The 13,301-nt window shown below is 50.1% G+C and overlaps 1 protein-coding gene across 5 annotated transcripts in view; it reads left to right on the top strand.

Moving 5' to 3' along the window:
• MLPH (melanophilin) overlaps nucleotides 1-11,393 on the top strand; it is an 85,253-nt gene extending 73,860 nt beyond the window's left edge. For all 5 annotated transcript variants that reach the window (XM_054044120.1, XM_054044119.1, XM_054044121.1 and 2 more), the window contains 4 exons: nucleotides 1,377-1,469; nucleotides 3,159-3,216; nucleotides 7,059-7,156; nucleotides 7,977-11,393. In XM_054044120.1, the coding sequence (XP_053900095.1) occupies nucleotides 1,377-1,469; nucleotides 3,159-3,216; nucleotides 7,059-7,156; nucleotides 7,977-8,003 (276 nt within the window). In that variant the 3' untranslated portion in view covers nucleotides 8,004-11,393. The remainder of the gene's footprint in view (nucleotides 1-1,376; nucleotides 1,470-3,158; nucleotides 3,217-7,058; nucleotides 7,157-7,976) is intronic.
• The last annotated feature ends 1,908 nt before the right edge of the window (nucleotides 11,394-13,301 follow it).

The following is a 13,301-nucleotide window of genomic DNA, read 5'->3' as shown; positions in this document are numbered from 1 at the left end:
TTGGATGGGGCATGGGAGTCCCAGGGGTCTGTCTGGGGGTGGGGGTGTGGATAAGGGTTGGAGCAGTCAGGGCACAGGTAGGGGGTAGGGTCCTAGGTGGCCAGTTAGGATGGGGGGAGGGTCTCAGGAGGGGGCAGTCAGGGGACAAGAGGCAGGGAGGCTTAGGTAGGGGGTGAAGTCTTGGGGGGGGCAGTTAGGGGCAGGGGTCCCAGGAGGGGGCAGTCAGGGGACAAGGAGCGGGGGGGAGGGTTGGGGGTTCTGAGGGGGGCGGGGAAGTGGGTGGGGCAGGGGCGGGGCCAGGGCAGGACAGGTGCGGAGCTAGGGCGGGGCTCCTCCCGTCCTCTTTTTTGCTTGCTGAAATATGGTAACCCTAGATAAGTTGTCCTCACAAACTGAAGGAATGCACAGAATTTCGTATGTACCTCAGATATGGTTTCCGAAGTTCAGTGTCTTGTCCCTGAACAGAAAAACTCTTGCTGTTTTCCTCTTCCTGTGAATTTCCTTTCTATGAAGATTCCACAAGCTTCATTAGCATTCGGCTCAGGCTTGTGAGTGGAGGCCCAGTGTGAACCAAACAAGACTTAATTTACATGTAAACAGACCGATAAATGTTTCTTGTCTGAAAGAAAACCTGCTTTTCACCAGTCCTTAGACCTTAAGAACATAATTTTCAGTGTAGGTTCGTAACTCTTTCCACAACACACGCACACGCATTTCACAACAACACTGATGACCGGTGTGACACCGGCTTTCTGTAGACATCTCACATGACACTCTTTGATGAACCAGAATGTAAATGCCAGACCCCGGAGATTCCTGTAACCCTTATGCACTCTGCCAGTTGACGCAAGAGCTCACGGGACATCCTTCCAATCTAAACAGACAAGATTGGGGTGGGGAGGAATAGCTTAGGGGCCTGCTAAACCCAGGGTTGTGAGTTCAATCCTTGAGGGAGCCATTTAGGGATCTGGGGCAAAAATCTGTTTGGGGATTGGTCCTGCTTTGAGCAGGGGGTTAGACTAGATGACCTCCTGAGGTCCCTTCCAACCCTGATATTTTATGACAGTCAAACATTGGGAGGGGAAATAAAGAGGTGATGTGACTTGCCCAAAGTTACCTCGGTTAGTAGCAGGGCTGGGCCTAGTACCCAGTGCTCTACCCACGGGATCAGCTATTCACTCAATGCCACTCTTTGAGCCATCAGTTAATGTAACTCATAGCTCCCTTGATATCACCACGGTGAATGAGCTGGCATGGAGAACCAGCGCTGCAAATGTCCCAACTGCTGTGGTCAGCCCACTGGACAGCTGTGCCTCTCGCTTGTCCTATGGCACTGAAGAAGTCATAGAAATCTTTTACATGTCTCCTGTCCCAAGCTGTTTATGCTCCAGCCTCCCAGGAACGCAGGTAGCAGCCCAGGAGATCAAAGTACGGACTCTTCAGAGATGGCATTGCCAGATGACTTCAAAGTAAGTACATAGATGTCTCCTGGCTGTCAGTGAGGTGATTAAAACAAACCAGAGAAACCTTGGGTAGTCTGGAGCGATTGTGATTCACTACCCTTTGAAGAGACATCAAGTAGCCTGTGTGAATTGGGCTTGGGGGATTCAGCCAATTCCTAACGGACACATATCCACGTCACAGATGTATCACCATCCATAATGGGTAGCTGCTGTTGGCAGACTCGGCAGAAAGGCCAGTAATGGGCATGGGAACTGCACTGTTCTCTCCTACATAAAGGGCCCTGGAGCAGGGTGGCTTGCCTTGGGCTGGACCAAGCCAACCCTGATAACGGGATGAGCCCCGCCTGAAGGGAACCAGGGAATTTCCTGCAGAAGATGACTGCAGTGAGGCGGAAGCTCTGGGGGCTGTAGTGAGACTGCAGGCCCCGAGACCAGGGGAATGATTGCAGCTAGGAAGGGCTTGGCATAGCTTGCTAAGGCAGGAAGGGCTCTGACCAGGCCGGGGCATTTGGGCTGTACCCCGTTGAGGGGTGTTGAGTTCTGAGCTTTGAGTTAATAAATCAGACCCCTAGGAAGGCTGTTGTGGTTTGACTGGGAAAACCCTGCATGGAGTTTATTTGGGGATCCAAGAGGGGAAACAGAGGAGGGGCCGCATGCAGGGCCGTTCTGAGGCCACCAGGTGGTGTTATGAGGTAGCCACTGGTCCACCGACTCAAATTACCCCGTGTCAGCAAAACATGGCTGAATCGGAGAAGACTTAAGCAGACGCGTAAATGCTTTGTTGACTTGGGGCTAAAGCGATTACTCCGGCTCAGGGCTGAGGCATGACGGCATAGCCACTTAGGGAAGTTTGCACAGGTGCTAGCTGTTCGGTAGCTAGAGGGTCCCTCTGACTATCAGGCCACAAATCTGTCACCTGTTACGAATGCTGCGTGATTTTCATTCTGAATGTGCAATAATATCTCGTCGCCCTCTGGAGAATGCAGACTTCTGTATGGTGGCCAGCCTCCCAACCATTCACCTTGAGGTTAACAAAGTGCTGTCTAAGGCTAGGTCTACACTACCCGCCTGAATCGGCGGGTAGAAATCGATCTCTCAGGGATCGGGACGCGACAATCGATCCCCGAATCGATGTTCTTACTCCACCAGCAGAGGTGGGAGTAAGCGTCGTCGACGGGGAGCCGCGGAGGTCGATTTTGCCGCCGTCCTCACAGCGGGGTGAGTCGGCTGCGATAGGTCGAATTCAGCTACGCTATTCACGTAGCTGAATTCGCGTATCTTAAATCGACCCCCCCCTCCCCCGTAGTGAAGACCTGCCCTAAGGTACAGCTTCCCAGCACTAGAATTAGTTCCAGGAGGGCTGTCAGGATTTCTCTGGTCAAATAGAGTTCTGCATTTGGGAAGAATTAAACAATGATCTTTGCTTTGCTTTTCCCCTTGTGTGTCTCCCCCGCACCTGCCTGCCGTGTACTCTTGGTACAGTCAGCTAGTAAACACAGTGTTCCCACGGTACACGCTTAGCTGACTGATTCTGACCGGGATGGACATGTGAAGGCGTGTTGGAGACTGGTATCTTTCCTAAACCCAGACAGAGAGCCTAGCTTTAAGGCTATCCCATGCCCCCCTCACACAGCGCTTTGAGAGAAAGGAAACAGTCCCAGAGATTAACGACGACTCCTCTCCTTTCTCTTCTAGGTAATGTCTATGCCACAGGTGTTAAGGAGAAAATTCAACAGTTCCCTTGAAATTGCCGGTAAGGCTTGTGTTCTCTGCTTGTGTCTGAGGAAAGGGTGGGGGTATTGTCGGACCCTGTGGGACTCATGTCCCACACTGTGGGGGCTGGAAGTCACATCTGTCCGGCCTCCAGCCATGGTTTTCAACCAGGGAGCTGGTCTGGCAAGTGCAGGGGAGTGGGATTTTAGAACTAGGCCTGCGGGATCCAGGAAAGGAAGTAGAGTCCGCTGGCCAGATTGAGGCAAAAGGCTAAAAATCTTCCTGGCCCCCTCCCAGCAGAGAACAGAATTCTGTACTCTCCACTCCCCTAAGGCAATACAGATCACCAGCATTCCCCCTCTTCCTCACGTCTACGGTATTTGCCTCTCCCCTGTTGGGTTTTTCCTCGATGTGAGCGTCTTTGCAGTCCCCGGACCGTCACCATTCTGACCTCTTCTCCAGGGGCAGGAGCCCAGCTACGCTACAGCTGCTAGAAGTGTCTCAGAGAAGACAAAGACCCGAAAGCTAGCCGCCATGGCCAGGCGAAGGGAAGGTCTCTGGATATGTTAGGCCCTGGCCGCTGTCAGCAAGAGCCCTTAGGAAATGATTTTTCCACTTCTCTCTTATCTTGAATCATAAGCTTGCAGGCGGGATTGAAGAAAGAGCTGCTCTCCTTCTAGATAAGTGCTGAGCAGGGGAAGGAGTGGCGAGGAAAGGGAAAAGCAATCATTGAATACAGAGAATGAATTTACCATCCCTCTCCCTCCCCCCCCCCATTAAAAGCGAATTGCAAGGCACGTTTCCTGGTCTGAATCTCACAGGGAGCGAGGTCCCTTCTCTCTGTTGGTGAGGAGGGGTCATCGGCTCTTCCCCTGAAAGGGCAGCTAGATAACTGGGGTGCTGCGCTCCGGGCATGCAGAGAGAGCGATGGGGCAATCCACTGACGTCAGGGCAGGAGGCTAATCCCCCAGGCGCCCCCACAGGGGAGCGGAATGACTCTGTATCTCCTCGCCACTCTCCCCACAGGTCAACAACGTGCAAGGGAGAATGCAGATAGAGGAAATTGGAACGAGGCGAGAGCGAATGGGAGATTATGTAGAGGTTCAAAAAGCTGCCTCGTTAAGCCCGGCGTTTCTGGGTCCGTAGGGATGTCAGGAGTTCAGAGGGGGACTTGCTGGTGCCAAGGACATTTCCATTACACAGTGTACCATGCAGTCCCCCTCAATGCAGCGGGCTAACTAACAGGAGTTTATACTTTGCCCCCGTATGCCGCAGTGGAGACCAATAGGCCGGTCTGTGCCTCGCTGCGGCAAGAACCCCTGTAGCTGGGGTTTCGGATGCAGCCATGTACCACAAAAACGGGCCACGCTCAGCGTGGCTGTAAGTGGGCCCAACTCTTTGGAAATCAGCCAAGTGGCATCTGCTTATTCCAAGGGGGATTTTGGCCCATTGTGTCCCTTTACCAAGGAATTGAAGTGATTAACCTGCTATTGGGAGCCTCCATGCCCAACATGGGGCCAGATCCTGGACCGTGCTAAGGCTTCGGTGGTGCAGAGAGTCACTGAAGGTGACCGAACTGTGCAGCAGAGAATTCCTCCCAGCTCCTCCAGTGTAGGCAGGCATAACAGGGCTGGGTTGGGGACATGCCTGGAATGCACCATGATCTCTAGGCAGTGTAATGGCAGAGACGGGCTGAGCTGTTCTCAGGGGAGACAAAAAGCTCTTGTAAGGCTCCCTTTGCCGCTCCTCCCCACAGCTCCAGCACACCCAAGGACTTTCCTATCAGAAAGGTGTTTGCAAGGTCTGCCAAGAGCAGAACCACGCGAGAACCAGAGAGCCCACCAGCTGCTCTGCTCTGAGTGCAGGAAGGGAGAATTGCAGATGATACCCCGGCTTTGTGGGATGCTTTAAGCGTAGGAACCCGAGTCCGTGTTTCGGTGGTACTGCGGTTAATATGCAGAATGTTATATTTTGTCTTTCTCCGTCGCTAAGAACCTCCCAGCAAATAGATTTTAAAAGAAAAACGCTTGATCGTTTAAAATTCAGTGCACAGTCAGGATCAGAACAGCCGCGTTTCCTCCTGGATATCCCTTTTGAAGCCTGTCTTATTTGACAGAAACAAGTCTGTATCTCCGGCCCCGCTCCAGTGCCAGTGTAGCTGCTGAAGAACAGGCTGCATTCCATTCCGCTCCTATATCCGCTACATCCTCAGCTACTTTCTAGTTCCAGCCCCTTTCTGGTTAATGACGAGGCATGAGGCCGAGGGGCCTCGGCTCAATATTTAGCCAGCGGGTTGAGCTGGCAGTGCAGACCTTGCCTGATCTTGTGAACTGAGTAGATTTGCTGTGGGATCATTGCAGGAGAGTAAAGGCAGCCCTGCTTTCAAAGAGCAGCCATTGCTCTGACCAGAGTGATCCCGTAAAGACCTTGTGTAAGCAGAACCCAGCTGTAGCGGGTACCTGAGCCTTTGTTCTTTTGGGCAGAGGGCTCCTGGAAGCACAGCGCAAAAGATGCACCCCAGGGAGTGGATGGGCAAAGCTGGCACACAAGGGGCTTAAAACCAGCTTATTTCTGGGCCGCTGCAGGGATCTGCTCTAAGCTCCAGCAGCCTCCCAAGGGCTGCCTAAGAGCTGTTCACAGCCCAGAATGGCCCTAGCAGCTAATCCGCTCCCCATCCAGCCCAATACCTCTCCTACGGCCACCAGCCCCGACACGCACCTCCGCAGGGCCTCTGAGGGAGGAGCAGTGGAGAGCCACTTACAGTGCCCGGTGCTGTTCCTCTGCCAGGCGAATTCTCCTTCCCCATCTGCGGTGCTCGGGTGGCCAGTATGTGCACCTCCCACTGGTGCTGGTGGAGGATGGCTCCCAAGGAACCACAGCCCTGCCCCAGCACAACCCCCCCATGCCAGCTGAGGATCCCTCTGCTAGGAGAATCCCCAGCTGCTGCCTTGCAACAGTCCCATCTGTGCTGCAGGGGGCATGAGAGGGACAGAGGATCTGGCCCCTTGTATTTCTAATGCACCTGCCATGGTACCTAGGTGCCCTGGTGTCTACTCTGAACAGCAGCAGTGGAGGTGACTGGACTAATTTGAGCACAAATCAAGAGTTGCTGTTATTTCTCTGACTATCTCACTGAGTTTGATCAGGTCCCACCACAGTCATGGGACCAGGTCAAAAGAGAAGCCACTGGCGTAAAGGCGACACAGATGCAAAGTCAAGGAGAACCAGGCCTTTAGCTGGGAGTTATATTTCCACATGCAGACAGTACAGTCCAGCTGTAAGACAGCCACATGGTGCTCTCACCTGCACCCTGAACACCCCTTGTCTATGCTGGCCAAGAACCTGTTCTGAGAAATTATCAAGCCACTTCCAGCGTAGCTGGACACGCTACTGTAATAGATTCTGTGAAGCTGCCTCTCAAAGGGTCTCCAAGGTGGATTCCTACCGTTTCCCTGAACGGGAAGAAGGGGGACGTATAAATATAAATCAGGAGTCACTGATAGAATAATGAGTACGCAGAGGCGAGCAGCTGGTTGAATTGTTCAGACACATTCAGGAAATGTAGATACTGAATTATGAATGGAAATAACAGTGGTTCAGTGAGTAATTGACACCTCTGACTGAGGTGGAATATGACCTGGCTCACGCTCTGTTCACCTCGAATATGAAGGGTCTAATTCTCTTCTGGTTTACAGTAGTGTAAATCGGGAGTAACTCACTGATTACACACCCATGTAAAACTGCTGTGAGTCAGAGGAGACTTAGGCCCAGAGCAGAGCAAGGAAGCTATTTCAAAAGATCCAGGTGCATTTCTTGTCACCCAGGCGTGATCTTAGATCAACACCACCAACGTACGCTATTTTATCTTTTATTTTTGTAAAGACAGCGACGAATCCTTTGATCGAAACTCCATTTACCGAGGCTCTTTGACACAGAGGAACCCCAACGGGAAGAACAGGAAAGCAGATCGCATCTTCGCGGTAACTTTCCAGACTCTCACTTATTGACCCGACACGTGATTGGAGGGGTTTCATTCAACCTGCAGGGGCAGGAAACCGATTAGAGCTGCCAGTCTCTGGTCTGGCTCAGCTCAGTGCAGCACCTGAGTGTGGGGGGGAGGAGTATGCAAAGAGGCCATTCCTGCAGCTGTGGGTCCGGTCCTGCTCCTTAGTGCTAGATGCCCCCCCACACACTGGGGGTTGAAAGGAGCGGAGGGTTGCTTAGAGTTCTTGCTGATCGGCCATACGGGGTCTGGGCATTTTGCTACATCAATAAATTAACACAGAAGTCTTAGCAAACTGTATTTCACCCCTCTAATGTTGGTCAAGACATTCCTGGTGCCTCCATGGGGCTCCACTGCTGAAACCTCTGAGACACCAATGGTGCCCAGAGACCAGCAACCACTCCTCTGTGGTGTGGTTCAGCCTGCCCACCCTTAGCCAGTGTGCGGTCACTGGAGCCTGCTAGGCAAGAAATGGAGCTGTTGAGTGCAGAGCTGATCGCAAGGCATCTGACTAGGTCAGCAGGCATGCACGAGACTATGACATGGGCATGATGAAAGGAGGCAGTTGGATCTTCCAGGGGTACGTCTCCCCAGGGAGCCATGCTGGTGGCTTCATCTGCTCTAGAAGGGGCAGCGAGGGCAGCCCACGGCGAGTTCAGATTGCAGGAGGAGAGGCACGCAGCTTGGTGGGAGAAGGGAAACGGGAAGCAAACAGCGCGAGTCCCGGGGTGAATGAGATTCGTATGTTCGATCCTGTAGCCCTGAGGTTTTCAGTTCAGTGTCTTGGTGCCTTGCAGAAGCCTGTGATGACCCATCGACCCTGAAGAAGATGGAGCCTCCCGACACTGCAATTTTACTAACAGTGCCCGGCCTCAGCTCAGAGCTTCACCTTTATTTCCCTCAACACATTCTCCAAAGGGCTGGACAGAGAGGAGGAGGCAGTCCCGTGGGACAGGGAAATCCTGCCGAGTTTTGCTGACAGAGCTCCGGCTCCACCTCGCTACTCAAGCAACCAAGTCCCAATAAGAATCTTGCTGCCTGTTCCTGACAGGGATTTCCAGCCCACCGTGTCTGGCAAAGCAGCCCCAGCTGTCACACCACACACCCACTAGGTCTCTTCCGCAAGTCTCCATTGTTGTGAAACTAGGGCATCTGTCTGCATTTGAAAGCAGCGTTGTCAAGGCTGGTAGCTGTGAGAGTTAACTCAGGGGGCCAGATACATGCTGGGGGAGATTTAGGTTGGATATTAGGAAAAACTATTTCACTAGGAGGGTGGTGAAGAACTGGAATGGGTTACCTAGGGAGGTGGAGGAATCTCCTTCCTTAGAGGTTTTTAAGGTCAGGCTTGACAAAGCCCTGGCTGGGATGATTTAATTGGGGATTGGTCCTGCTTTGAGCAGGGGGTTGGACCAGATGCCCTCCTGAGGTCCCTTCCAACCCTGATATTCTATGATTCTATGATAATTCTGGTGGCGTCAGTGGAGTGAGTTGCTTTCCTCTTGGGTTGGTGTAGAGAAGTCAGTGGTTGGACCCATCAGTATTCAAGAGTTTGCAGTGGATTTAAAGTGCCCGCTCCCCACTGCCTCGAATGGGGGTCACATGGCTAAAACCCAGCCCAACACTTTAAAAATGTGCTGCTAGACGTTTGCAAAGATCACTCCACAGTTGTCCAAGTTCTGTCCATTCACCCCTCTCCCCCCATGGGCAGGAGTGAGGGAAGCTTCCTAAAAGAGGGTTGGAGGCCACCTCAGTATTTTAAAATAACATTTAGTTTAAGAATGATCCATGTGAATCCTCGTGTGAGTAACATGTCATTGCATTAGGCTTCGGTCATGAGCGGAGGCAGGGAACCTCTGGAGATACGTCTTGCAGTCACCTAACATGGTAATTGCAATAGCAGTTGGCAGGACCCAGAGTTACCACGTCACAGGAAATTCTGTGCTTTTGGGCATTTTTTCCTTTCTGAAATGGAACGGAAACAAAATATTTTATCTCCAGTGAAACCAAATTCCAAAAAAAGTTTGGGGGTCAATCAAAACATTTCATTTCAATAAAACTGAAACATTTCATTCCCATTTCAATCTCAAAACTTTCAAATGTTTTTAGATAAAAAAAATTTTTTGGAAAAGTCATCTTGAACTGAAAAATGAAAATGTTCTAGTCCCAATATGTCAAAATTGGATGTTTCAACCTTATTAAGATGCTTCTTGGGATGTGGAGAAAATTCATCAAAATCGACATGTTTTTCAAAACATTCTAATTTGACAAAATTTGCATTTTGGTGGGTGGGTGGGGGTCAAATTTTGATGAAAGATTTCCAACTAGCTGTAGTGACCAACTAATGGTATTTGTATCCTCAACCTACTGTTCTTATACTCTTGGACATGCTAGTTGAAATGAACCAATGTGGCTTCTCTGCGGCTACTGCCTCATTTTTAGTATAATTCATACAGAAGCTACTTAAAGTCTCAGATTCCCTTCGTGACCCTTTAGAAGTCATTTCCATTCTCACTAGTATAGTCCAAGCTGAGATCTTGAGTTCTCTTTAAGTTGGCATAAGGCTAGGCTGTTCCGAGAAATAAGTAGAGCCGACTGTAAATAATTATCTCTATGTTAGAAACCAACTTCTAGCCACAACCATGTCATCACAGCACCCTGAAAAAAAATTAAATGACCAATTGTATATGTCTCACCACTGAGCTGACATCAAGCATAACCCAGTGACCCAGATCCTCAGTTGGTGTAAGGCAACTCAATTGAAGTCAATAGAATGATGCAGATTTAAACCAGCGACTTGGTGTTTTTTAAAGCCACAGTACAGTACTACCTTGACTATAAACACATCCTCTGCTATGTGCAGTGTGACGGGTTGGATCACAGAAACCCCCTTGGGAACTGCCAACTGATGTGCCAAGACTTCTGCCCCTGCTTTCCCTGCCAGCCTGGGACTCCAGCACCCTGTCTTGTTGAGCCAGACACGCCAGTCTGCTCCAACACAGACCCAGGGTCTGAACCACCTGCCCCAAAGCTGCAGAGTTAACTGAAAGCAGCTTACAGAAGTGTTCCTGTCTTTAACACTCAGATACCCAACTCCCAGCGGGGTCCAAACCCCAAATAAATCCGTTTTACCCTGTATAAAACTTATACTCATAAATTGTTTGCCCTCTATAACACTGATAGATATGCACAGCTGTTTCCTCGCCCCCCAGGTATTAATGCATACTCTGGGTTAATTAATAAGTAAAAAATTATTTTATTAAATACAGAAAGTAGGATTTAAGTAGTTCCAAGTAGTAACAGACGGAACAAAGTGAATTACCAAGTAAAATAAAATAGAACACGCAAGTCTATGACTAAGAAAACTGAATACAAATAAAACCTCACCAGTTCCAGTAAGCTTCCTTTTACAGACTAGTCTCCTAGTCTGGGTCCAGCAATCACTCACACCCCCTGTAGTTACTGTCCTTTGTTCCAGTCTCTTTCAGGTATCCTTGGGGGTGGAGAGGGTATCTCTTTAGCCAGCTGAAGACAAAATGGAGGGTTCTCCCAGGGGTTTAAGTAGACTATCTCTTGTGGGTGGAGACTCTCTCCTATGCAAAGTCCAGCTCCAAGATGGAGTTTTGGAGTCACATGGGCAAGTCACATGTCCCTGCATGACTCAGTTTTTACAGGCAGCAGCCATGGCTTACCTGCTAGTCCTCATCTAGACTTCTTATGTGGATTGGAGCCTCCCAAGATCCATTGTCTCTTAAGTGCTTCTTGACTGGGCACTTAATTTGCACATTCCTTTCTCAAGAAGCTGACCAAATGCTTTACAAAGGCTACTTAGAAATCAAGCAAGTATACAGCCAATATTCCTAACTTCAAGTACAAAAATGATACATGCATACAAATAGGATGAATGTATTCAGTAGATCATAACCTTTACATAGATACGTTACATGGCATATGTAGCATAAACATATTCCAGTTACATCATATATACGTTCATAAGAGTATTCCCATGAAGCCTTATGGGGTACACCATCACACGCAGTTCCACCTTTAGTTCAGTACCAGTCTATCAGAATCTCATGAACCTTGGCAATGTAAAATAAGGCATTATTCAGACTCTAGCTTTCAGACCATTTTTATTTATCTACTTTAATCCTCCTCTGTCTCTATATATCTGTACATATGTTAAATCTTACAATAAAGCCGATTTTGTGTTAGGAGATTCTAGCACCCCATTTTGCGTCTGTTTTCCTCCCTCTTGATCTTGGCAGAATTGTCTGCCTCTCCGCTGACTTTCCTCACTTAACCAGTCAGTGCAACTGCATCGTATTTGCAAAATGCAATTGTTAAAGTACAGGAAATGAAGCTGTGGCATTGAAACAGAGGATTGGCGGTAGGGGGTGGGAAATACATTCATTAACCTGGCATGGATCACACGCCTGTGTTTTCACACTCATTCAGGAGCTACAGAGGAGACTTGTCAAACAATGCCCAATATCGTACATGCCCTATTGGCTGCGTTTTGTTGTTTGGGTCCTGTGCTGTTGTGTTTTAAGCACAGGAGCTACAAATGGGATTGATGCATAAAAGGAAATAGGAACAGGAGAAATTCTTTATAACAACCCTCCCGCCCACCCCAACAAAAAAAGGTTTTATTTATTGGCGCATTAAGTCCTTTGCTCATTTGAATGGCCACACCTCTGCAAAGACCAAACAAATCACATTCCGATGCTGTGATCTAATGAGGGCTCATGCAATTTGCAAGCAGGCAGGTTTCATCGTGAATTCCGTCAGCTGAGCTGGTGAACTGTTCAAAACGGCAAGCTGTAAAGTTGAAAAACATTAAAGGATTCCTTGATACACAAACCAGAAGGGATGTGGTTTATTTTTTCTTTAACAACTGCCTTACAAATGGCGGGATACAACGGCTGATTTATGTAGCTTAACTACAGTTATACAGTAATTTCCATGAGAAACATCCTCGCCTCTGAACGCTACAGTGCGCCTTCAATTCTGGAACAGGACAAGCGCTTCCATAAAGTAACATTTCCTCTTCAAGGCTCTGTTGGCGGGAATATCCCACCCGCTATGAGTAATGACTAGTTTAGCAGTATCTGTGTCTGTTGCCACTGTAGCCAAGACCTTCAGCTTTTCCAGCTGAGCAAAGCATATACTAAGGTTTTGCCCTGATTCCAGGCTTCAGTGTAGCTGGTCTAATACAGTCGCGTTGTAGACAGGGTAAATGGTGTCTTGAACTGGTGTCGCTAATCTCTGCATGAAACCAGGATAAGCTACACTGGTGACAATTAGCAACATTACCTTGCTTACACTGGGGTTTTGCAATGGTGCCTGGAAACAAGACAGCTCTCTCAGTGTAGAGCAGTGGTTCTTAACCCACAGCCCACTCAGCACACAGCTGTGGCCCATGTGACCAGGGCCGGCTCCAAGCACCAGCCGACCAAGCACATGCTTGGGGCGGCACCTTGTAGCGGGCGGCCAATCTTGGAGTGGCGGGCGGTGCTCGGGTTTTTGTTTGTTTGTTTTGTTTCGGCGGGGCAGCGCTCGGGGGTATTTTATTTATTTATTTATTTGGTTCGGCGTGGCAGCGCTTGGGGGGGGTTGTTTTTGGTTCGGCGGGACAACGCTCAGGGGTATTTTATTTATTTATTTGGTTCGGCGTGGCAGCGCTCGGGGGGGTTGTTTTTGGTTCGTCGCGGCGGCGCTGGGGGGGTTGTTGTTTTGGTTCAGCGCAGCGGTGCTGGGGGGGGTTATTGTTTTTGGTTCAGCGGGACAGCGGTGCTGGGGGGGGTTGTTTTTGGTTCAGCGGGACAGCGCTCAGGGGGGGTTGATTTTGGTTTGGCGGGGCAGCGCTCGGGGGGGTTGTTTTTGGTTCGGTGGGGCAGCGCTCGGGGGGGTTGTTTTTGGTTCGGCGGGGCAGCGCTCGGGGGGGGTGTTTTTGGTTCGGCGGGGCAGCGCTCGGGGGGGTGTTTTTGGTTCGGCGGGGCAGCGCTCGGGGGGGGTTGTTTTTGGTTCAGCGGGGCAGCGCTCGGGGGGGGTGTTTTTGGTTCGGTGCGGCAGCGCTCGGGGGGTTGGTTCGGTGAGGCAGCACTGGGGGGGGTTGTTTTTGG

Source organism: Malaclemys terrapin, chromosome 11 (genome assembly GCF_027887155.1).
Source record: "Malaclemys terrapin pileata isolate rMalTer1 chromosome 11, rMalTer1.hap1, whole genome shotgun sequence".
Classification (NCBI taxonomy): Eukaryota; Metazoa; Chordata; order Testudines; family Emydidae; genus Malaclemys; species Malaclemys terrapin.
Note: the sequence above shows the minus strand (reverse complement) of the source record. Positions and strands in the feature narration are given on the sequence as shown.